Source organism: Prionailurus viverrinus, chromosome E1 (assembly GCF_022837055.1).
Source record: "Prionailurus viverrinus isolate Anna chromosome E1, UM_Priviv_1.0, whole genome shotgun sequence".
NCBI classification, from domain to species: Eukaryota; Metazoa; Chordata; class Mammalia; order Carnivora; family Felidae; genus Prionailurus; species Prionailurus viverrinus.
Window position 1 is genome coordinate 25,458,612 of NC_062574.1, and position 25,974 is coordinate 25,484,585.

General features: G+C 36.5%; 1 protein-coding gene across 1 annotated transcript in view; it reads left to right on the forward strand.

The window, feature by feature from the left end:
• The window catches only part of BCAS3 (BCAS3 microtubule associated cell migration factor), a 628,358-nt gene that overhangs the window by 202,820 nt on the left and 399,564 nt on the right, over window positions 1-25,974 (forward strand). Inside the window, exon 15 of the mRNA XM_047833397.1 lies at window positions 1,346-1,439. Coding sequence (XP_047689353.1) covers window positions 1,346-1,439 — 94 coding nt within the window. The remainder of the gene's footprint in view (window positions 1-1,345; window positions 1,440-25,974) is intronic.

Consider the following 25,974-nt stretch of genomic DNA (forward strand, 5'->3'; position numbering starts at 1 on the left):
ATACCAAATATATGAACATAAGTCAACAAAATAGTAAATAATGAAATATTGGGGAAAATCCAAAATTGGTTCTTTGAAAAGATAAAAAAAAATTGATCCTCAAAAAGTTAAAAATGAAACTATCATATGATCAGCAATCTGATTTCCTGGTTTGTATGCAAAAGAATTCAGAGCAGGATCTGGAAGCACTATTTACACACCCTCGTTCATTGCAGCATATTCACAGTAGCGAGGATATGGAAGCAATCCATATATCTATCACTAGGTGAATGGATAAAGAAAAATCTGGTATATACATACTATAATATTATGCAGCCTTGAAATAGAAGGAAATATTGTGACATATTACAACATTGACAAACCTTGAGGACATTTTGGTAAGGGAAGTAAAGCCATCACAAAAGTGTAAAAACTATATTCTTCCAGTTATTTTGACTCTCTAAAGTAGTCAAAATCATAAAAACAGAAAGTGGAAAAAGTGGTTATCAATGGCTGGGGGGAGGGAAGAAGAAGAATCAGAGTTTAGTGGGTAGAGTTTCAGTGTTGCAAGATGGAAAAGTCCTGGAAATTTGTTACACAGCAATGTGAGTATACTTAATGAACCGAACACTTAAAAATTGTTAAGATGGTAATAAAGATCTATGCACAAAAATTTTGATATATCAGTAGCTTTACTGAATTGTAGGTTTGAGTCAGCAATAGGCAATAAAATTAAAGCATTAGGATAGTAAAGGATGACAAAGCAGACATTTCTATATAATGGATTGCTGTAATGGTTACAGTACTATATAAAATCATTGAATTGTAAACATGAAATAGGTGACTTTTATGGTATGTAAAGTATGCCTTTGTAAAGTTTTTCATACTAAAAGAAAAATTAACATTGCCCGTTTAGGATTAGCTCCTGATTTACTTCAGATTAAATTATTTATGTCTGAATATCATGATCTAGTAATGATCTAGTTGTAAGCAAACATCTTCCAGTAGGTCATAACATAATAAGAATTGTATGTTCCTGTCTTTGGATGAAGCTCTGCAAAGCTGATTTTATGCTTTTTGTTTTTTTCTGAACCTCTACTTCAAGAAATTTTTGTCTCTGTCATCTACAGTAAAGCCCATCAACTGTTTTTAGAGTTTATGTGATTGATCTTCTGGAGTATATTGTATCTTTTCCTCATTCCTAAAGTGGCATTCTCACCTTACAGTGACAATAATCTTCCAGTATAGTGGAAGCAATCATGCATACTTTTGGTCAGGGATATTGTAGTGTAGCTGTGTATATCTTCAGGCTCAGTAATTGGTGAGTAAAGTTTAATTTCCATTTTCCTTCTTTCTTTCTGTGAAGGTGCTTGTGAGCGAGGATTCTGACAGTGATGGTATCGTGGCCCACTTTCCTGCTCATGAGAAACCAGTGTGCTGTATGGCATTTAATACAAGTGGTATGTCCTTTTTCTTTCCATTTATGTCATGGGATTTCAACAAGTTTTTTTTTTTTGGAAATGGAAAATATGAAATATGGAATCTGACTTTTCATAATGTGTCAATGTGTATCAGAAAAGTAAGTAGACTTCAGTAAGTGGTTCTTGAGTGAGTGAATTTAAAATAAAAATTTAGGCGGGTGGGGGGCTAGGTGGCTCAGTCAGTTAAACATCCAAATTTGGCCCAGGTCATGATCTTGCAGTTCATGAGTTTGAGACCTGCATCAGGCTCTGTGCTGACAGCTCAGAGCCTGGAGCCCTCTTTGAGTTCTGTGTCTCCCTCTCTCTCTTTCCCTCCCCTGCTCACACTCTGTCTCTCAAAAATAAATAAACATTTAAAAAAATAAATAAAAATTTAGAAACCCACCAAGCATTAGTTTTGCTCTCAGTAAAGAGGTAATTGAATATCAGCAGTAGGTAAACTGTGCTATTGAGTTGCATTAATTTCTGTATTATAATTAAGCCAGGAACTGCAGTATTCCAGACTACATTTTAATGTATGTAAGTGGCACTTTCCTTGTAATTTAAAATTTCTTTTTCACTTTCACATACAAGCGTATTATAAAGTATTTGCTTGTATTTTTCCCTGTGTTTTGGTAGTGGTTTTGTTTTTCTATTTATTCTTAAAGCATTTGATTAGGAGAGATGTTATAGTAATGTGGAACGTCCTACTACTTTTCATTTTTTTCTTCAAACTTTTTGTTATAGAAAGTTTCAGACATAAAAATAGATTTAAAAGATAGTATAGTAATGACCCATGTATCACTACCTTGATTAAATAGGTGTTCACATTTCTGTGCATAATAAATAAATATATATATGTATAGGTATGTGTATACTTACATATATGTACTTGTATACCCATGTATGTATAATAGATGTACATAAGTATATGTATTTTGTTGAATCATTTGAATGTAAGTTATGCATGTAATGACAACTTACCCACTACAAATTAATCATGATTTCCTAAGAATAATGACCTTTTCCCATATAGCCAGATATTATATTGTAGTTTTGAAAGTTAACACATTATGTTATCTAATATCCAAGCCATAATTTAAAGTTTCCAATTATCTCAAAAATGTATCCTGCAAAATATATAATATGATACTGTGTTGATCACATGGCTATGTTGGTAGACCCTCAAAATATCTACATATTGGAGATAGGTTTTTTTTATGGAGATCAGCAAGTAATCTGCAGAGCATTATTTTGGCTTCATTTCTTTTTATCTATTTCTTTTTTATTTTAGAGAGGGCAAGAGAACATGAGTGGGGGAGAGAGGCAGAGAGAGAGAGAGAGAGAGAGAGAGAGAGAGAGAGAGAGAGAATCTCAAGCAGACTCCATGCTCAGCATAGACCCCAACGAGGGGCTCGATCCCATGACCCCGGGATCGTGACCTGAGCTGAAATCAAGGGTCAGACACTCAACTGGCTGAAGCCACTTGGCTTCATTTCTGAAACAACTTTTTACTTAATAGTTGTATTATGTTGAAGCCTGGAGAATGGTGGTTTTTCTAATAATACCATGTTTTCTGCAAGATTAACTACTGTTCTATAAAAAAAAGTTTTCTCTCATCAACCAGGAATACACCACAGTTCTCTTGTATGTGAAAGGCAGGATAAATACTTAATTCTTTCCCTTTACTTACCAATTTTCATTGTTAGGAGTTGGTTTAGTACTTACAGTGGTGTAATTCCATTCCAGTGTAGTCATTTTTAAAATACTTTGTTTTTAAGTAAAAGATAAAATTGCTCTTTTGCTTTGGGAGCTGAAATAGTCTTCATAAACTTACAGTCGTTTTAGATCTTATCCCTTTGGTTGATGGATCTGAAAGAGATTGTCATTTTTATCTTATTCTGCAGAAATTATCCTATCAGTTAAAATTGATGGAAAGACCCATCTTTTTTTCCCTTTTCATCTTTTCAAATAAAGAATGATGGTAAGAGGATAATATAGAGCATTTTGAATAATCTTCCTTCTAATGTCTTAATTAGTCATTTTTGATAGAGAGGAAGATTTTTGTAGCGGTTGTTGATCAGTAGGATTGATTTAATTAATAAAGACAAAGATTTATGGAAATGCTTTGAATGTTATGGGAATTAAGTTAAATTTGAAGAAACAATCTGGAAGTTATGTCACTTACAGCACTCTACTTGGAGTAACCAGTATGACTCATTTTGATGGTCCATCTGTTATGTCAGATCTCCTTTGTATGAACGTATATTTCATATCTCCATAGTCAGAATGCTTTAGACATTGGAAGCTCTACTTTTTCCATCCTGTGGCTTTCCATTGTAACAAGAACATACCACTTACCTTAAAGAATATTATAGTTATCTGTATCATTGTCTAGCAATTAATTCTAGAAAACCACAGTTTACTATGATTTCATAATTTTGACATACATTTTTTATTTGATTTTATTTGAACTCGCAAATTTGTGTTTTTTTGGTAAGATTAAAAATTTTTATATTTATACCTTCTTTTTTGTGTTCCTAGAGCACTATTTGTTTTTTGTTTTTTGTTTTTTTTTTTTTTCCTTGAACTCCTGCCTGTTCTTTTCCACTATCTTCTATTCTATTTTATTTTATTTTATTTTTTTTTTTTTTGTTTGTTTGTTTTTTTTGTTTTTTTTATGAAATTTATTGACAAATTGGTTTCCATACAACACCCAGTGCTCATCCCAAAAGGTGCCCTCCTCAATACCCATCACCCACCCTCTCCTCCCTCCCACCCCCCATCAACCCTCAGTTTGTTCTCAGTTTTTAAGTCTCTTATGCTTTGGCTCTCTCCCATTCTAACCTCTTTTTTTTTTTTTTTCCTTCCCCTCCCCCATGGGTTCCTGTGAAGTTTCTCAGGATCCACATAAGAGTGAAACCATATGGTATCTGTCTTTCTCTGTATGGCTTATTTTACTTAGCATCACACTCTCCAGTTCCATCCACGTTGCTACGAAAGGCCATATTTCATTTTTTCTCATTGCCACGTAATATTCCATTGTGTATATAAACCACAATTTCTTTATCCATTCATCAGTTGATGGACATTTAGGCTCTTTCCATAATTTGGCTATTGTTGAGAGTGCTGCTATGAACATTGGGGTACACGTGGCCCTATGCATCAGTGCTCCTGTATCCCTTGGATAAATTCCTAGCAGTGCTATTGCTGGGTCATAGGGTAGGTCTATTTTTAATTTTCTGAGGAACCTCCACACTGCTTTCCAGAGCGGCTGCACCAATTTGCATTCCCACCAACAGTGCAAGAGGGTTCCCGTTTCTCCACATCCTCTCCAGCATCTATAGTCTCCGGATTTGTTCATTTTGGCCACTCTGACTGGCGTGAGGTGATACCTGAGTGTGGTTTTGATTTGTATTTCCCTGATAAGGAGCGACGCTGAACATCTTTTCATGTGCCTGTTGGCCATCCGGATGTCTTCTTTAGAGAAGTGTCTATTCATGTTTTCTGCCCATTTCTTCACTGGGTTATTTGTTTTTCGGGTGTGGAGTTTGGTGAGCTCTTTATAGATTTTGGATACTAGCCCTTTGTCCGATATGTCATTTGCGAATATCTTTTCCCATTCCGTTGGTTGCCTTTTAGTTTTGTTGGTTGTTTCCTTGGCTGTGCAGAAGCTTTTTATCTTCATAAGGTCCCAGTAATTCACTTTTGCTTTTAATTCCCTTGCCTTTGGGGATGTGTCCAGTAAGAGATTGCTACGGCTGAGGTCAGAGAGGTCTTTTCCTGCTTTCTCCTCTAAGGTTTTGATGGTTTCCTGTCTCACATTTAGGTCCTTTATCCATTTTGAGTTTATTTTTGTGAATGGTGTGAGAAAGTGGTCTAGTTTCAACCTTCTGCATGTTGCTGTCCAGTTCTCCCAGCACCATTTGTTAAAGAGGCTGTCTTTTTTCCATTGGATGTTCTTTCCTGCTTTGTCAAAGATGAGTTGGCCATACATTTGTGGGTCTAGTTCTGGGGTTTCTATTCTATTCCATTGGTCTATGTGTCTGTTTTGGTGCCAATACCATGCTGTCTTGATGATGACAGCTTTGTAGTAGAGGCTAAAGTCTGGGATTGTGATGCCTCCTGCTTTGGTCTTCTTCAAAATTCCTTTGGCTATTCGGGGCCTTTTGTGGTTCCATATGAATTTTAGGATTGCTTGTTCTAGTTTCGAGAAGAATGCTGGTGCAATTTTGATTGGGATTGCATTGAATGTGTAGATAGCTTTGGGTAGTATTGACATTTTGACAATATTTATTTTTCCAATCCATGAGCAGGGAATGTCTTTCCATTTCTTTAAATCTTCTTCAATTTCCTTCATAAGCTTTCTATAGTTTTCAGCATACAGATCCTTTACATCTTTGGTTAGATTTATTCCTAGGTATTTTATGCTTCTTGGTGCAGTTGTGAATGGGATCAGTTTCTTTATTTGTCTTTCTGTTGCTTTATTGTTAGTGTATAAGAATGCAACTGATTTCTGTACATTGATTTTGTATCCTGCAACTTTGCTGAATTCCTGTATCAGTTCTAGCAGACTTTTGGTGGAGTCTATCGGATTTTCCATGTATAATATCATGTCATCTGCAAAAAGCGAAAGCTTGACTTCATCTTTGCCAATTTTGATGCCTTTGATTTCCTTTTGTTGTCTGATTGCTGATGCTAGAACTTCCAGCACTATGTTAAACAGCAGCGGTGAGAGTGGGCATCCTTGTCGTGTTCCTGATCTCAGGGAAAAAGCTCTCAGTTTTTCCCCGTTGAGGATGATGTTAGCTGTGGGCTTTTCATAAATGGCTTTTATGATCTTTAAGTATGTTCCTTCTATCCCGACTTTCTCAAGGGTTTTTATTAAGAAAGGGTGCTGGATTTTGTCGAAGGCCTTTTCTGCATCGATTGACAGGATCATATGGTTCTTCTCTTTTTTTTTGTTAATGTGATGTATCACGTTGATTGATTTGCGAATGTTGAACCAGCTCTGCATCCCAGGAATGAATCCCACTTGATCATGGTGAATAATTCTTTTTATATGCCGTTGAATTCGATTTGCTAGTACCTTATTGAGAATTTTTGCATCCATATTCATCAGGGATATTGGCCTGTAGTTCTCTTTTTTTACTGGGTCTCTGTCTGGTTTAGGAATCAAAGTAATACTGGCTTCATAGAATGAGTCTGGAAGTTTTCCTTCCCTTCCTATTTCTTGGAATAGCTTGAGAAGGATAGGTATTATCTCTGCTTTAAACGTCTGGTAGAACTCCCCTGGGAAGCCATCTGGTCCTGGACTCTTATTTGTTGGGAGATTTTTGATAACCGATTCAATTTCTTCGCTGGTTATGGGTCTGTTCAAGCTTTCTATTTCCTCCTGATTGAGTTTTGGAAGAGTGTGGGTGTTCAGGAATTTGTCCATTTCTTCCAGGTTGTCCAGTTTGTTGGCATATAATTTTTCATAGTATTCCCTGATAATTGTTTGTATCTCTGAGGGATTGGTTGTAATAATTCCATTTTCATTCATGATTTTATCTATTTGGGTCATCTCCCTTTTCTTTTTGAGAAGCCTGGCTAGAGGTTTGTCAATTTTGTTTATTTTTTCAAAAAACCAACTCTTGGTTTCGTTGATCTGCTCTACAGTTTTTTTAGTTTCTATATTGTTTATTTCTGCCCTGATCTTTATTATTTCTCTTCTTCTGCTGGGCTTAGGCTGCCTTTGCTGTTCTGCTTCTAGTTCCTTTAGGTGTGCTGTTAGATTTTGTATTTGGGATTTTTCTTGTTTCTTGAGATAGGCCTGGATTGCAATGTATTTTCCTCTCAGGACTGCCTTTGCTGCGTCCCAAAGCATTTGGATTGTTGTATTTTCATTTTCATTTGTTTCCATATATTTTTTAATTTCTTCTCTAATTGCCTGGTTGACCCACTCATTCGTTAGTAGGGTGTTCTTTAACCTCCATGCTTTTGGAGGTTTTCCAGACTTTTTTCTTTGGTTGATTTCAAGCTTCATAGCATTGTGGTCTGAAAGTAAGCATGGTATAATTTCAATTCTTGTAAACTTATGAAGGGCTGTTTTGTGACCCAGTATATGATCTATCTTGGAGAATGTTCCATGTGCACTCGAGAAGAAAGTATATTCTGTTGCTTTGGGATGCAGAGTTCTAAATATATCTGTCAAGTCCATCTGATCCAATGTCTCATTCAGGGCCCTTGTTTCTTTATTGACCGTGTGTCTAGATGATCTATCCATTTCTGTAAGTGGTGTATTAAAGTCCCCTGCAATTACCACATTCTTATCAATAAGGTTGCTTATGTTTATGAGTAATTGTTTTATATATTTGGGGGCTCCGGTATTCGGTGCATAGACATTTATAATTGTTAGCTCTTCCTGATGGATAGACCCTGTAACTATTATATAATGTCCTTCTTCATCTCTTGTTACAGCCTTTAATTTAAAGTCTAGTTTGTCTGATATAAGTATGGCTACTCCAGCTTTCTTTTGGCTTCCAGTTGCATGATAAATAGTTCTCCATCCCCTCACTCTCAATCTAAAGGTGTCCTCAGGTCTAAAATGAGTCTCTTGTAGACAGCAAATAGATGGGTCTTGTTTTTTTATCCATTCTGATACCCTATGTCTTTTGGTTGGCGCATTTAATCCATTTACATTCAGTGTTATTATAGAAAGATATGGGTTTAGAGTCATTGTGATGTCTGTATGTTTTATGCTTGTAGTGATGTCTCTGGGACTTTGTCTCACAGGGTCCCCCTTAGGATCTCTTGTAGGGCTGGTTTAGTGGTGACAAATTCCTTCAGTTTTTGTTTGTTTGGGAAGACCTTTATCTCTCCTTCTATTCTAAATGACAGACTTGCTGGATAAAGGATTCTTGGCTGCATATTTTTTCTGTCTAGCACCCTGAAAATCTCGTGCCAATTCTTTCTGGCCTGCCAAGTTTCAAAAGAGAGATCAGTCACGAGTCTTATAGGTCTCCCTTTATATGTGAGGGCACGTTTACCCCTTGCTGCTTTCAGAATTTTCTCTTTATCCTTGTATTTTGCCAGTTTCACTATGATATGTCGTGCAGAAGATCGATTCAAGTTACGTCTGAAGGGAGTTCTCTGTGCCTCTTGGATTTCAATGCCTTTTTCCTTCCCCAGTTCAGGGAAGTTCTCAGCTATTATTTCTTCAAGTACCCCTTCAGCACCTTTCCCTCTCTCTTCCTCCTCTGGGATACCAATTATGCGTATATTATTTCTTTTTAGTGTATCACTTAATTCTCTAATTTTCCCCTCATACTCCTGGATTTTTTTATCTCTCTTTTTCTCAGCTTCCTCTTTTTCCATAACTTTATCTTCTAGTTCACCTATTCTCTCCTCTGCCTCTTCAAGCCGAGCTGTGGTGGTTTCCATTTTGTTATGCATTTCGTTTAAAGCGTTTTTCAGCTCCTCGTGACTGTTCCTTAGTCCCTTGATCTCTGTAGCAAGAGATTCTCTGCTGTCCTGTATACTGTTTTCAAGCCCAGCGATTAATTTTATGACTATTATTCTAAATTCACTTTCTGTTATATTATTTAAATCCTTTTTGATCAGCTCATTAGCTGTTGTTATCTCCTGGAGATTCTTCTGAGGGGAGTTCTTCTGCTTGGTCATTTTGGATAGTCCCTGGAGTGGTGCGGACCTGCAGGGCACTTCCCCTGTGCTGTAGTGTATAACTGGAGTTGGTGGGCGGGGCCGCAGTCAGACCTGATGTCTGTCCCCAGCCCACTGCTGGGGCCACGGTCAGACTGGTGTGTGCCTTCTCTTCCCCTCTCCTAGGGGCGGGATTCACTGTGGGGTGGTGTGGCTCGTCTGGGCTACTTGCACCGTGCCAGGCTTGTGATGCTGGGGATCTGGCGTATTAGCTGGGGTGGGTAGGCAAGGTGCTCGGGGGCAGGAGGGGCAGGCTTAGATCGCTTCTCCTTAGGTGATCCACTTCAGGAGGGGCCCTGTGGCAGCGGGAGGGAGTCAGATCCGCTGCCGGAGGTTTGGCTCCGCCGAAGCGCAGAGTTGGGTGTTTGCGCGGAGCGAGCAAGTTCCCCGGCAGGAACAGGTTCTCTTTGGGATTTCGGCTGGGGGATGGGCGGGGGAGATGGCGCTGGCGAGCGCCTTTGTTCCCCACCAAACTGAGCTCTGTTGTCAGGGGGCTCAGCAGCTCTCCCTCCCTTTGTCCTCCAGCCTTCCCGCTTTCCGAGCAGAGCTGTTAACTTATGACCTCCCAGACGCTAGGTCGCGCTTGTTGTGGGAACACAGTCCGTTAGGCCCCTCCGCTTTTGCAAGCCAGACTCGGTGGCTGTGCTTGGCCGGCGAGCCGCCCCTCCGCCCCGGCTCCCTCCCGCCAGTCCGTGTAGCGCGCACCGCCTCGCCGCCCTTCCTACCCTCTTCCGTGGGCCTCTCGTCTGCGTTTGGCTCCGGCGACTCCGTTCTGCTAATCCTCTGGCGGTTTTCTGGGTTATTTAGGCAGATGTAGATGGAATCTAAGTGATCAGCAGGACGTGCGGTGAGCCCAGCGTCCTCCTAAGCCGCCATCTTGCCGCCTATCCCTAGAGCACTATTTGTATAACGCTATGATATAATTTATCTTGAAGTAATCATTTATTTAAATACTTGTCTTCCTACCTAACCTCTGAGTTCCAGTTTACATTATTAGGGTTCACTCTTGGTGTTGTACATTCTGTCAATTTTGGCAAATATGTAATGACATATATCCACCATTTTACAGAGTAGGTTCGCTGCCCTAAAAATCCCCTTTGCTCTACCAGTTCATCCCTACCTTCCTCAACCCCTGCCAGGCAACCAGTGATCTTTTTTACTGTTTCCATAGTTTGTTTCATTTTCCAGAACGTCACATAGTTAGAATCTTACTGTATATAGTCATTTCAGATTGACTTCCTTCAATTACTAATAAGCATTTAAAGCTCCTCCATGTCTTTTCATGCCTTGATTACTCATTTCTTTTTAGTGCTGAATAACATTCCATTGTGTGGACATACCATAGTTTATTTGCCATTTGTGTATCTTCTTTGATGAGGTGCTTGTTCAGATCTTTTTTCCATTTTTTGATTGGGTTGTTCATTTTTAAATTGTTGACTTTATGAGTTCTTTGTATATTTTGGATAGCAGTCTTGTATTAGGTGTTTTGTAAATATTTTTTCCAAGTCTATGGCTTGTCTTCTTATTCTCTTGAAAGTATTTTTGAAAATCAGAATTATTTAATTTTAATGAAGTCTGAGTTATCAATTATATTTGTCTAGATCATTCCTTTGGTGTGTATGTAACATTTTAAAATATACAAATTGATGTTCTTCTGTTGTATTCTTAATTCAATTTCACATTGGATGTTGTAATTTCTTGGAGGGAAGATCTGTATATGAGAACTATTTTATGAGTTTTAGGATCTCTTTCATTTTTTTCTTGAATCTCAAATGAAGCTTCTTAACCTCAGTCTAAGATCTGGAAGGTTTATGGATAGGATTCAGAGAGTATGTGAACTTAGGAAAAAAATTACATCTTTATTTTCTCTAATCTCTGATGAAAATTTCCTTCACTTATGAAAATGTAAAATAAAATAGTGAAATATTAGCTGTACTCCTGAGTTTATGAACAAATAAAAATAATAGATGTTTTCACATCATTTCTATCTTATTTACATAATTCTCCCAGTATTGCTTATGGTTCAAAATTATAGTAGATACTGTATTTTAATATATAACAAAAAAAAAACTAAAAAAAAGACATACACTGTATGTCAATTTTTAAAATGTTATGTATTTTACTTTGTCTTAAAAATATATTATTCTGAGAAAGATGTTCCTAGGCTTTACCATATTGCTTAAAAGGTTCATGGCACTAGAATGTTTAGGATCCTGTTAATCAAAAAGGTTTATGCTCCCTAGAGACTCCATTCACATTGCCTGGCTCAGTCTTTGTGATTAAGTTAACAAGGGACAGTCCTTACTCATGGCATCTACTGGTGTGATAGGGACTTAAAGCAAGGAAGGAAAATCCTTTGTGGAGTAAGGACAGAATGCTAGGAGATGAATATTTACTTGGTTTCGACTATTGGGGAAAGTTCTTCAAAAGAAGTCAATTCTAAATTGGAACTTAAAAGATGATTAGGAAATAATGATTCTGTGTCTGGTATATAAATAAATATTGGTTGAATGAATGAGGCAAGAAAAATATGGCATATTTGACATAGATTGTGAAGCAGGGTCTATACAGTGGACTCATCCGTTTATTATGTGGCAGATACATTTTTCAGTGTGTCATCATTTCTGCAGCATTTTATAAATGCTTTGTACATGTTTAAATATTTGAATTAAATGGAGGATTCATAACTCAGCGACCACTCACAAAATTGGTTTGCAAAATCTTTCATATAAGATAGTGGAGATTTCATGCAACTGCTTGCAATTCATCTTAGTTATTTACTGTTCAGCTCTGAGTGTCTTTGCTATTCAGAGTATGACTGTTATTGCTTGAGTATAAGCAAGTGTATCTATAAAAGATTCAATTCTCAGTGATTTGAAAGCCTTGACTTTTTTTTTTAAGCTGGTCACTATCTGAATTGTTACTTATAGAATGATATTGGGTTTAGCTGTGGCTGCTAACTATTACTCAGCTCCTGTGTGACATTTTATTTTACTTGTCTAGTTTCTGTATTATATTGTTTGTTTTATCCTAACCTTCTCAAATTGAGAATGCATATGAAATGTTTGAAGCAAGAGGCTGCATTGCCCTTTGTAAATGCATGGATTCCTTAGTAATTGTTATTTTTCCCCTGTAGTTATTTACGTTATAGTTTAAAAAAATATTTTTGGGAGAGCAAATGATGTATTTTCTATTGATCTTTAAATCCTCCTATATTATAAAATGATACATTTTCTTCTCTCTGGTTGAAAAAGTTTTATTAGCTTCTGAACTTTTATTAATTGGTATTTTTTAGAAAGGTGTGTAATTTAAATGGGCATTAAAACAGTACTTATAATTTTTTACTTAAATTGATCTTTTCAAAATACAACTTGTAGATCCTCTAGTAACACCTTCCAGTTTTTCTTTAACATGTATCCATACATATTTCTAAATTTATTTATGTCAATAAGTTTTAACTGTTTTGCTCCTCCAATAATTCTCTTATTTAGTTAAAGGCTTTTTCATGGGGTATGTAGTGTGGCCAATAATAACAGTAGTGCTTGTTAGAATACTTTTTACAAGTTTAGGGAAGTTCATTAAAAAATAAGCAGAACAAAACATAGCAATGTTTATTGTGTGTTTTGTTTTTAAACCTGATCATTCTGTAACCACTTTACCTGAACATATCCCTGTTATGCTTAACAATATAAATACATTTCTTAGTCTTTTTTTTTTTTAGAGAGGCATATTTTCCGATGACAGAATTATTAAGATGTCCTAGACATACATCAGGATTCAAGGAGAAAACCAGACCTGTTGTCCACCTTCTGAGAAATTTTAAAAACAATGTAAAATGTACATGATGAAATAACAGTCCAAAGTGAATTAAGGAGAAAATGTAGGTTGTCTGGGTGGTATGCAGTTCGGTTTTGTATGGGACCTATTCAGCAAAGAAATTAAGGGATGCCATTAAATAGCGTTGTGAAACTTTTAGTTCAGCAGCTGCATTCAGTTTGTTTTTCAATTTATCCTCCCCCTTCTTGTTTATTAGCTGTGACTCTGAGTCCTGAATTAAAACAAATATTTTAATGGCAACATTTATGATATGGTTTGAAGTGCCAGAGAGGCCTCCGGTGCTTAGATCTGGGTAGGTTCAATATGGGTGGTGTAAATTTGTTGGTTTCAGTGATTTAGATACACAATGAGTAACATTTTCTCAGGAGCTTTTTTTAAAATTAATAAACTCCAATTTTGGGGGGCAGTTTCAGGTTCACAGCACAATTGGAAAGTACAGAAAACTCTCATATAATCCGGCCCCCACTCCAAACCTCCTACACTATTGACATTCCACACCACAGTGGTAGATTTGTTACAGTTGATGAACATATATTGACCCAATCATTATCAACCAAAGTCTGTAGTTTACACGAGGGTTCACTCTTGGTGTTCACATATTCTCTGTGTTTTGACAAATTAATATTGACATATATCTACCTTTATAGTATAATACAGGATAGTTCCGTTGCCTAAATGTTTTTCATCATGTTTGGGATGTTATTATTTCTTTAAACATTCTTTCTACCTTTTTTTCCCCTCTTTTCTCCTTCTAGGACTCCTGCTACTCACAGATTAATCTTGGTGGTGTCTAACAGGTCTCTGGGGCTCTATTCATTTTTCTTCTTCTTTTTTTCCCCAAACTCGATAATCTCAGTTGATTTCTTCTGCCAGGTTCAAAACCACGATTTGAGCCCCTCTATTGAATTTTTTATTTTAGTTATTGTACTTTTGAACTCTGGAAATTCTATTTGTTTCCTTTTTTTATAATATTATCTCTTTATTGCTATCCTTTGCTTGGTGCGACATTGTTCTCATACTTTCCTTTAATCCTTTTAACATGCTTTCTCTGCATCCGTGCTGGCATTTGGTATTATTGCCACTTTTTAATTTTATAAATACTAGATGGGGACCTCTGTAAGAGAGGTCATTTGGAAATCTTTTTTCCCAGTCAGAAGTTTGTATTTTTATCTTTTTAACAGAGTCATTTGCAGAGCAAAATTGTTTACTTTTTGTCAAATCCAATAAAAAATGTATCAGTTGTGTTTTTGTGTTCCTGCATAAGAAATGTGCACCAGTCTGGGGCCTGAAGATTTTTCTCCTATGTGATTTTCTGATAGTTTTCTAGTTTTACATTTTGTATTTAAATTTATTTTTTTTTGTTTTTATTATTATTTTAATATTTATTTTATTTTTGAGAGAGAGAGAGAGAAGGAGGAGCAGAGAGAGAGGGAGACAGAGGATCTGAAGCGGGCTCCGTGCTGACAGCAGAGAGCCTGATGCAGGGCTCGAGCTCACAAACCAAGAGATTATGACCTGAGCTGAAGTTGGATGTTCAACTGACTGAGCCACCCAGGCACCCCTACATTTTATATTTAAATTTATGATCCAAATTCATTGTTATTTTTTGTATAATGTATCGGATTAGGTCATGGTTATTATTTTTTGGCTTATGGATATCCAGTTGACACTTTATTATTTTTTCAAAATTCCATTCTTTCTCTGATGAGTTTCTTTTGTACTTTTTCATTAAAGTAACATACTTCTGTTGGCTATTTCTGGATTCTCTGATGAAGATGACTTTTTAGCTATTTTCTGTATGGGAATATCTGTATTTTGCCCATAATTTTCAGGCATGTTTCGACTAGATAGTTTTTGACAGTTACTCATTAATTTTTCAGCAGCGGTCAACACTCTTACTTTGTTCACAGCTTTTAGTATTATTACTCTTGATACTCTTGATTAGTTGGGTACAGAGTTGAATTTTTGGGGGGCAGCATTCTAATCTGTAGCATCAGCTCACTGAAAATTTTTGAAAAGGTTGCTGTGTTCTCCTTGCCTTCACATATTGTGGGTTTCTCTTCCTCCGGCTGTTGTTCTGCCTGATGTAAGAGCTACTATTTTTATTTATGTTTTTTTGTATTGAACTTTGAGATAGATTTTTTAAAACTCTGGGGTTTTCTGTTTTGTTTATTGGTTTTGTTTTTGTTATAGGGTTAAAACAGCAGTCTCTTTTGATTTTACAAATTCAACCCAAAATCCTCTTTGCTGGTCATTTGAGTGGGTAAAATGTTCTCAGGGACCCTAAATTTAGGCAGTAACCTGTGTACATATATTAGCTTGGGCTGCTGTGACCAAATCCCATAGATGTAGTAGCTTAAACAACAAAACCTTTTTTTCTCACAGTTATGAATGCTAGAAGTCTGAGATGAAACTTCCAGCTGATTTGGTTTCTAGTGAGGTCTTTCTTCCTGACAAACAAACAGTCACCTTCTCAGTGTGTCTTCACGTGTCCTTTCTTTGGTGCAAGGAAGTGGGGACAGAGAAAAAGAGCTAGTTCTGTGGTGTGTGTGTGTGTGTGTGTGTGTGTGTCTTTTATTTTTTATTTTTTTATTTTATTTATTTATTTATTTTTTAATATATGAAATTTATTGTCAAATTGGTTTCCATACAACACCCAGTGCTCATCCCAAAAGGTGCCCTCCTCAATACCCATCACCCACTGTATGTGTCTTTTAAATTGAAGAATCATCAACATACAATGTTATATTAGTTGCAGGTGTATAACATCTTGATTTGACAATTCTATACATTACTTGGTGCTCACTATAACAAATGCAGTCACTATCCGTCACCACACAATGTTATTACAATAATATTGGCTATATTCCCTAAGCTGTACTTTTCATCTCCCTGACTTATTTATTTTATAACTAGAAGTTTGTACCTCTTAACTTTTATCCATTTTGCCCATCCTCCTTACCTCCCCTCTGGCAACCATCAGTTTGTTCTCTATATTTAAGAGTCAGGTTGTTTTTTTTGTTTGTTTGTTTGTTTATTTGTTGATTTGTTTCACTTTTTAGATTCTACATTTAAGTGAGATCATATGCTTTTATCCTTCTCTGTCTTATTTCACTTAGCATAATACCTTGTAGGTCCATCCATGTTATTGCAAATGGCAAAATCTCATTCTCTTTTATGGCTGAATAATATTCCTTATTTTATTTGTAAATATATATAACATCTTTATCCATTCATCTATCAGTGGACATTTGGGTGGCTTCCATATCTTCGCTATTATAAATAGTGCTACAGTAAACATAGGGGTGCATATATCTTTTTGAATTAGTATTTTTGTTTTCTTTGGGTAAATACCCAGTAGAGGAATTACTAGATCATATGGTTGTTTTAATATTAATTTTTTTAGGAACTTCCATATTGTTTTTCATAGCTGTTACACCAATTTACCTGTCCCTCCAATAGCGTACAAGGGTTTGTGGTGTCTCTTCTTATAAGGACACTAATCATACCAGATCAGGGTCTCAGCCACTGACCTAATTGAAACTTAATTACTTCCTTAGAGACCCCATCTTCAAATATAGCCTGGGTTTTTAGAGTTTCAATATATGAATGTGAGGGCTGCACAGATATTTAATTCATAATAGTACATATATAGAATCATTTGGTTACTCTTAGTTTTTAAAAGACTCTTATTTGGTCATAGTCCAATTCTGGGTTATTCTGTTTGTGATTATTGTATCATACTTTTTCCATGTGTTTAGTTTCATTTTAAGATAAATATTTTAGGGGGGCCTGAGTGGCTCAGTCGGTTAAGCGTCCGACTTCAGGTCAGGTCATGATCTCGTGGTCCGTGAGTTCGAGCCCCATGTCGGGCTCTGGGCTGATGGCTCAGAGCCTGGAGCCTGCTTTGGATTCTGTGTCTCCCTCTCTCTCTGCCCCTCCCCTGTTCATGCTCTGTCTCTCTCTGTCTCAAAAATAAATAAATGTTAAAAATTTTTTTTTAAAAAATAAAAAATAAAAAGATAAATATTTTATAAGAAATGTTAAATGTTAATGATCTCTTCATCTTGTATTGTGTTGTCCAAAAGTATAGAGCCTGGCACAACTTTAATGCTTTAACCCGTTCTTCTACCTTTCCTTCCAACATTTAGCCATACTATTTTTCACCTCCTTAAACATTTTACATCACTTTTCCTCCACCTGAAATCCTCTTTTTCCTGGGCAACTCTTATTTATCTCTCGAGTCCCATTTTTTATGTATTATTTTGTGAAGACCTACATGACCCTAAACAAAATATCATGTTCTCCCCACCCCCACCTTGCTGCTTAATTGGGCAAGTAACTTAATACGCTTGCATCCCCCCTAGTACTTCAGTTTTCTCATCAATGAAATGAGAGGGTGATAATGGTATCCAAAACAATACCCAAAACATAGGGTCACCTCCAAAAATTTAGCTGTTGCTGTTTTCATTATTATTAACTTCCCTCATCCTAGTTTAAATTTTATACCCATCAAGAGTATTCTTTCAACATGTTTTCTGCTATAGATAAGCTTTTACTTCATACCCAGGTATTTATTATTAGCCTGGTAATTTTCACATAATTAATAAGTAAACACTGAATAATTACACTTATTATTTTTTTCTATAATTATGAAAAAAACCATGGCAGGGCAGAGATAAGGCACTAATTCAATGTAATTACTCATTTGTTGAATAAAACTCAGTTATTTCTAATTTGTAGTTTGAATGAGAATTGTCTTTTTCCCTATGAATTGTAGGAGTGATCCCTGATGCCAAATTGTATAAAATGAAGAAACATATCACACATCCTTAAGATTGAAATATGTAACATATATTAAAAATATCTTGTGGAAATTAAATCATATTTGTGTAACTAAGTAAACTAGATTGGGGTATTAAGTATATTACCTTTGACATAAAAGAAGATAAGCATTTTTATTAATCAAATTGGAAATTAGAAACATAAAAAAGAAATTCTTGGGGTGCCTGGGTGGCTTAGTCGGTTAAGCATCTGACTCTTGATTTTGGCTCAGGTTATGATCTCCCAATACATGAGTTCAAGCCCCGCCCATGTCAGGCTCTGCACTGACAGCATGGACCTGCTTAGGGATTCTCTCCTTCTCTCTCTGCTCCTCCTCTGCTTGCTCTCTCTCTCAAAATAAATAAACATTGAAAAAAAGAAAAGGAAATTCTCAACTCTCTGCAGTAAGCCTGACATTTCTAAAACAGACCTGTTGTCTTTAATTTGGTAAATAATTGATCTATTTTCCAGAGGCATTATTTCTGCCAGCTGAGTAGCTGAGAGCTGTGAAGTACAGCACATCTACATTTTAAATAATTGCCCTTCCTTGGCAGAGAAATTGCTTTTCCATCCATTAATAAGAGGAAAATTAATGTTGGGTCTGTAGTAAAGTAGATTAAACATGTATCCCTTTGGATGCTTGACTGCATCTTTAACAGACTTGAAATTTTTCTGGTTACTTAAATGTTGTATATTGAAAGGTGATGGTGGTCGTGGGTTAATCATTAAAAAACTTTAGGTTGGATTTTTTTTTCTTTTGCACAGAGTTTCCCCCATTGATCACAGTAAGTGGTCAGAAAAATACCTTGTCTTGATTTTTGCTAACATCTATAATGCCTCACAGATTTACAGAATTATGTGGCTTCTGAGTTTTCCTCTCATCCAACAGCTTCTGGTTTATTACTGCCAGTCATTTATACTATATCACTAATAATTCAAAGACAGCTTGAAGAGTTTATTGCTTTTTTTTCCCTAAGCAGGGGATGTTTCCATTATAGATTTGTAATTACTCTCCTCTGTCGTCATCTTGCAAAATGACATATCTTACTCACATAATGGATTACTCCCTGAAGGATTTGTTCTTTTTGCTCTCTGTTCATTGTGGCACAGGCCTTATATGAGAGTTAGTGGTAACTTTTCAGGTTTGACTTATAAAGTACAGTAGGCATCATAATTTTGGGCCCATGCTGGTATTGTGGTCCCACCAAAATGTTTAATTCCTTTTAAAAGGAAAAAAATAATAATAATATTATTAAAAGTAATAAACTTTTAAGCTAATGGAATACTTTAATATATTTTTAAAACCAGCAACTGTAATTATAAAATATAATTGTAAATATTTTTTTTTCATGGAAGAGGAGGTCCATAAAGGCAAAATTGCCCAGGGCCCATGAAAGTCCTAATGTAGCCCCAGGTCCTGGGTATCCATTAGTAAGGAAGAGCCCTTCTCTTTCGCCACCACCATTGCCACAGTATTTCTAGTTAATTAAACAGAGATGCCCAATTCACACTAAATGAACTAATGAAAGATGTGAATACATACATTGGCATACTATGAAAAATGAGGTAAATGCATACACAAACACACACACACTTGTAACACTATAGCTACCCATAACAGATATAACTATAACAGTATTAAATTTTGAAGAATGTAAAGAATATCTGTAGCCAAGTACATACATGCAAAGTAGCCAAGGGTGAATTAAACTTTTTCTTATCAGGACAACTTTAGTGGTTGTTAAGCAGTGAAGTACTTGAATATTTATTGTCCCTTCTGCTTTCCTGTCCTCTGGAATGCTCTGGCCCTCCCCCAGATTCAGGCTTGTTTCAGTGTTCTCATTCAGATTTGTTTATACTCTTGCCATGCATTATTTTGAACAGTACTTTGAAAACAGTGAAAATATGTCTCAAAAACACATATTTCAAAGGACCTACATTACATCCAGTCGGGTGGGTACCTATGGTGGGAAGGGATGGGAATGAGGACTGGGTGCAGGAATGGAGGATGAATAGGAGAATGTAAAAAACAGTAGGCCGTGTTAGTATTCAGAATTAATATAATGGGTGTTACAAAATCTTTAGGGTACCAACAGTATAGAAAAAAATAAAATTCATGGGACGTGGGTGGCTCAGTCGGTTAAGCATCTGACTTCAGCTCCAATCGTGATCTTGCAGTTCATGAGTTCAAGCCCCGCGTCGGACTCTGTGCTGGCAGCTCAGAGCCTGGATCCTGCTTCAGTTTCTGTGTCTTGCTGTCTCTGCCCTTCCCCCTGCTCACACTCTCCCACTGTCTCTCAAAAATAAGTAAACATTAAACAAATTTAAAAAATGGTAAAATTATTCTTCTCTAATTTAAAATGAACTAATCTTTTGGTTTTCCTTGTGTTGCTTTGATGGTTTCAGGGAAGTTTCTGATGGTTATTGTTTTGGTCTCTTTTTTCAAATCCTATCTTTTTGATGGGCTAAGAAACCACTACACTAATCTGTGTAGATATAGATGTATAGAGTTAGGTTGTGCAACAAATGCCTACCTGCTTAGAAATCTTTGTTATGTGTTAGCGGTTGTTCTTATAATTACTCTTTCTGAAACATAATTAAGGAGTAATGTTTTGAAATAGATCAGATAGGTAAAGAAAACTAATTTCCAGAGACACTTGGTAATTTGCTAATATTTGATATATTTGCAAATATACCCAAAATAAAAATGCTAAATGATGGGGGCGCCTGGGTGGCTCAGTCAGTTGAGCGTCCAACTTCAGCTCAGGTCACGATCTCACGGTTCGTGAGTTCGAGCCCCGCGTCAGGCTCTGGGCTGATGGCTCAGAGCCTGGAGCCTGCTTCTGATTCTGTGTCTCCCTCTCTCTCTGCCCCTCCCCCATTCATGCTCTGTCTCTCTCCGTCTCAAAAATAAATAAACATTAAAAAAAAAATTTAAAAAAAAATTTAAAAAAATGCTAAATGATGAAAATGTTTATTTTTCATCTAATACTTTTTTGTTCTATAGTTATTTATTTTTTTAAAAAAAGATTTTATTTTTTTTAAGTAATATCTACACCTAACATGGGGCTGGAACGTACAACCCTAAGATCAAGAGTTGTAGGAACCACTGACTGAGCCAGTCTGATGCCCCTGTTACATAGTTTCTGATCTCCACTACTAGAACCTTGACTGAAGTCTGTTATACTGTCATATATGCGCTCTGGAATACATGATTTGTGGTGCTTTGACCACCCATTTGGCCAAGCTACACATCTGAGACTCATTGACCTCTTTCTTGACTCCTCACTATGTATCTATATTTCTTATACATCCCTCTCTGGCTGCTGTGTTTTTAGATTTTGTTGTATTTACCCCATCCCACCCCATAGGGGTAGGATTTTAACTTTCTTTCTTTTTTTTTCCCTTTTGGAATTTTTATTGGAATTGTATTGAAAGTGTAGGTCCATTTGGGATAGAGAGATGGTATCTTTACAATATTGGGTATTTTTATCCACAAACGTAGTATATCCTTCCATTTATTAAGTTGTCTTTTAACATCTTGCAACATAGTATATCCTCCCATTTATTTAGTTGTCTTTTAGCTTCTTGCAATAAAAATTTATAGTTTCTACATAAAGGATTTGCCCATCTTTGTATTAGAATTGTTCTTAGGAGCCTTTCTTTCTTTTTCTTTTTCTTTTTCACATTAACAGGTATTATTATTATTATTATTATTATTATTATTATTCTCAAGTTAGTTAACTTTATAGAGCGTAGTCTTGGCTTCTGAAGTAGAACACAGTGATTAATCTCATATGTGACACCCAGTGCTCATCCCAAAGAGTGCCCTCCTTAATGCCCGTCACCCATTTAACCCACTCATTCATGGATTTTAAGTTTCTAACTACTGTGTTTACATTCACTGTATGTAAAACTACCAGTTTTACTCTTACCCTTATTTTTGTTTTGGTTTATATTCATTTTTATTGAACTGTAGCTTACATAAAGTAGATTGCATAAATGTTAAGTGTCTAGCTTGGTGTATACACACACACACACACACACACACACACACACACACACACACCTGTATAAGCTCTACCCAGAAAATTTAAATGTTCTGTTTTACACATCCCTGAAGCACACTGAATGGCATTCCTTTGGAAATACTTAATTTCCAAATTTACCTTTCAATTTATATTTTATAGTCCTAATACATAGAATATCTGCTCCAAACTGACTGATCTGCATGACATCCTCTTTACTTCTTCAGCTTCTGCCATTTGGTCATATTTCACTTTCTTCTCCCTTCCCTCTGTCTACCGAATTCCTTTTAACCTCAATTTAAAATGTATTTAATTTTGAACTTCTAGCAGTGATTGTCTGTGATAGTTGTGTGTATGTGTGTCTGTGCCTGTAATTTGTCTTTGAGGATAGAATGTTGTATTGGTGCATAATAAGGACAATACAAGCTAACACTTTTATCTTTAGACTTTTAAATCTGGTTTTCTCACTGTCTGTGGGCTTCAGTTATCATACCTGTTAATTGAAGTCAGTCATGCTATTTCTTATTTTTAAGATTTTTTAAAGCCCTTTTACTTTTTTTTTTTTTTTTAACATTTATTTATTTTTGAGAGGGACAGAGACAGAATGAGAGCTGGGGAGGGCAGAGAGAGAGGGAGACACAGAATCTGAAGCAGGTTCCAGGCTCTGAGTTGTCAGCACAGGGCCCAATATGGGGCTCGAACTCATGACCTGTGAGAACATGACCCAAGCCGAAGTCCACCACTTAAGCAACTGAGCCACCCAGGCGCCGCAACATTTTTTTTTTTTAATGTTAACAGTTGGCATTAAAAAAATTGTTTTTAATCCAAGTTCATTAACATATAGCATAATAATGGTTTCAGGAGTAGAATTTCATGATTCATCACTTACATATAACACCTAGTGCTCATCCCAACAAGTGCCCTTCTTAGTACCCATCACCCATCTAGTCCATCCCCCCACCCAACACCCCTCCAGAAGCCCTCAGTTTGTTCTCTGTATTTGAGTCTCATATGGTGTGCCTCCCTCTCAGTTTTTGTCTTATTTTTCCTTGCCTTCCCCTGTGTTGATCTATTTTGTTTCTTAAATTACACGAGTGAAATCATATATTTATCTTTCTCTGACCAACTTATTTCACTTAGCATGATACACTCTAGTTCCGTCCACGTAGTTGCAAATGGCAAGATTTCATTCTTTATGACTACCAAGTAATATTCCATTGTGTGTGTGTGTGTGTGCACGTGGGTGTGTGTGTGCGTGCACGTGTGTGTGTGTGCACGTGTGTGTGTACGCATGTGCATGCACATGCTCGCACAATCCATTCATCAGTCAACGGACATTTAGGCTCTTTCCATGATTTGGCTGTAGTTGATAGCACTGCTATAAACATTGGGGTGCATGTGCCCCTTCAAATCAGCATTTTTGTATTCTTTGGATAAATACCTAGTAGAGCAATTGCTAGGTCGTAGGGTAGTTCTATTTTTAATTTTTTGAGGAACCTCTATACTGTTTCCTATAGTGGCTGCACCAGTTTGCATTCCCACCAGCAGTGCAAAAGGGCTCCCCTTCCTCTGCATCCTCGCCAACATCTGTTGTTGCCTGAGTTGTTAATGTTAGCCATTCTGACAGGTATGACGTGGTATTTGTGTCATTGTGGTTTTCATTTGTATTTCCCTGATAATGTGTGGTGTTGAGCATCTTTTCATGTGTCTGTTAGCCATGTGGATGTCTTCTTTGGAAAAGTGCCTCTTCATGTGTTTTGCCCATTTTTTTCACTGAGATTATTTGGTTTTTGGGTGTTCATTTTGGTAAGTTCTTCATAGATTTTGGATACTAACCCTTTATCTGATATGTCATTTGCAAATATATTCTCCCTTTCCGTCGGTTGCCTTTTGGTTTTGCTGATTGTTTCCTTCACCATGCAGAAGCTTTTTATTTTGATGAGGTCCCAATAGTTCATTTTTGTTTTTGTTTCCCTTGCCTCTGGAGACATGTTGAGTAAGAAATTGTTGCAGCCAAGGTCAAAGAGGTTTTTGCCTGCTTTCTCTTCAAGGATTATGTTGGCTTCCTGTCTTACATTTAGGCCTTTCTTCCATTTTGAGTTTCTTTTTGTGTATGGTGTAAGAAAGTGGTCCAGGTTCATTTTTCTGCATGTCGCTGTCCAGTTTTGCCACCACTTGCTGAAGAGACTGTCTTTATTCCATTGAATATTCTTTCCTGCTTTCCTTTCTTTCTATTCTTTCCTCAAAGATAGTTGGCCATATGTTTCTGGATCCATTTCTGGGTTCTCTATTCTTTTCCATTGATTGGAGGGTCTGTTTTGTGCCAGTACCATACTGTCGTGATGGTTACAGCTTTGTAACACGTCTTGAAGTCTGGGAGTGTGATTGCCTCCAGCTTTAGTTTTCTTTTTGAAGATTGCTTTGGCTATTTGGGGTCGTTTCAGGTTCCATACAAATTTTAGGATTGTTTGTTCTAGCTCTGTGAAGAATGCTGTTGTTATTTTGATACGGATTGCATTGAATATGTAGATTGTTTTGGGTAGTATTGACATTTTAACAACATTCGTTCTTCCTATCCAGGACCGTGGAATCTTTTTCCATTTTTTGTGTGTTCTTCAATTTCTTTCATAAACTTTCTATAGTTTTCAGTGTATAGATTTTTCGCCTCTTTGGTTAGATTTATTCGTAGGTATTTTATGGTTTTTGGTACAATTGTAAATGGGATTGATTCCTTGATTTCTCTTTCTGTCGCTTCATTGTTGGTGTATAGGAATGCAACTGATTTCTGTGCATTGATTTTTTATCCTGCCACTTTGCTGAATTCACGGATCAGTTCTAGCAGTTTTTTGGTGGAATCTTTTGGGTTTCTACATACAGTATCATGTCATCTGCGAAGAGTGCAAGTTTGACCTCCTCCTGGCCGATTTGGATGCCTTTTATTTCTTTGTGTTGTCTGATTGCAGAGGCTAAGACCTCCAATACGACATTGAATAACAGTGGTGAGAATGGACATCCCTGTCTTGTTCCTGACCTTAGGGGGGAAGCTCTCAGTTTTTCCCCATTGAAGATGATATTAGTGTTGGGTCTTTCATATATGGCTTTTATGGTCTCGAGGTATGCTCCTTCTATCCCTACTTTTTTAAGGGTTTTTATCAAGAAATGATGCTGTATTTTGTCAAATGCTTTCTCTGAATCCATTGAGAGGATCATATGGTTCTTGTCCTTTTTTTTATTGATGTGATGAATCATACTGATTGTTTTATGGATATTGAACCAGCCCTGCATCCCAGGTATAAATCCCACTTGGTCATGGTGAATAATTTTTTAATGTATTGTTGGATCTGGTTGCCTAATATCTTGTTGAGGATTTTTGCATCCACATTCATCAGGGAAATTGATCTGTAGTTCTCCTTTTTAGTGGGGTCTTTGTCTGGTTTTGGAATCAAGGTAATGCTGGCTTCATAGAAAGAGTTCGGAAATTTTCCTTCCATATCTATTTTTTGGAACAGCTTCAAGAGAATAGGTGTTAATTCTTCCTTAAATGTTTGGTAGAATTCCCCTGGAAAGCCTTCTGGCCCTGGACTCTTGTTTTTTTGGGAGATTTTTGATTACTAATTCAATTTCTTTATTGGTTATGTGTCTATTTAAATTTTGTATTTCTTCCTATTTCAGTTTTGGTAGTTTATATGTTTCTAGGAATTTGTCAATTGCCCATTTTATTGGCATATAATTGCTCATAATATTCTCTTATTATTGTTTATGTTTCTGCTGTGTTGGTTGTGATCTGTCCTCTTTCATTTTTTATTTTATTTATTTGGATCCTTTCTTTTTCTTTTTGATCAAACTGGCTAGTGGTGTATCAATTTTGTTAATTCTTTCAAAGAGCCAGCTTCTGGTTTCATTGATCTGTTCTACTGTTTCTTTTTTGGGGAGAGGGGGGTTCAATAGCATTGATTTCTGCTCTAATCTTGATTATTTCCTGTCTTCTGCTTGTTTTAGGTTTTATTTGCTGTTCTTTTCCCAGCTCTTTAACATACAAAGTTACGCTGTGTATCTGAGACTTTTCTTCCTTCTTTAGGATGGCCTGGATTGCTATATGCTTTCCTCTTATGAGTGCCTTTGCTGCATCCCAGAAGTTTTGG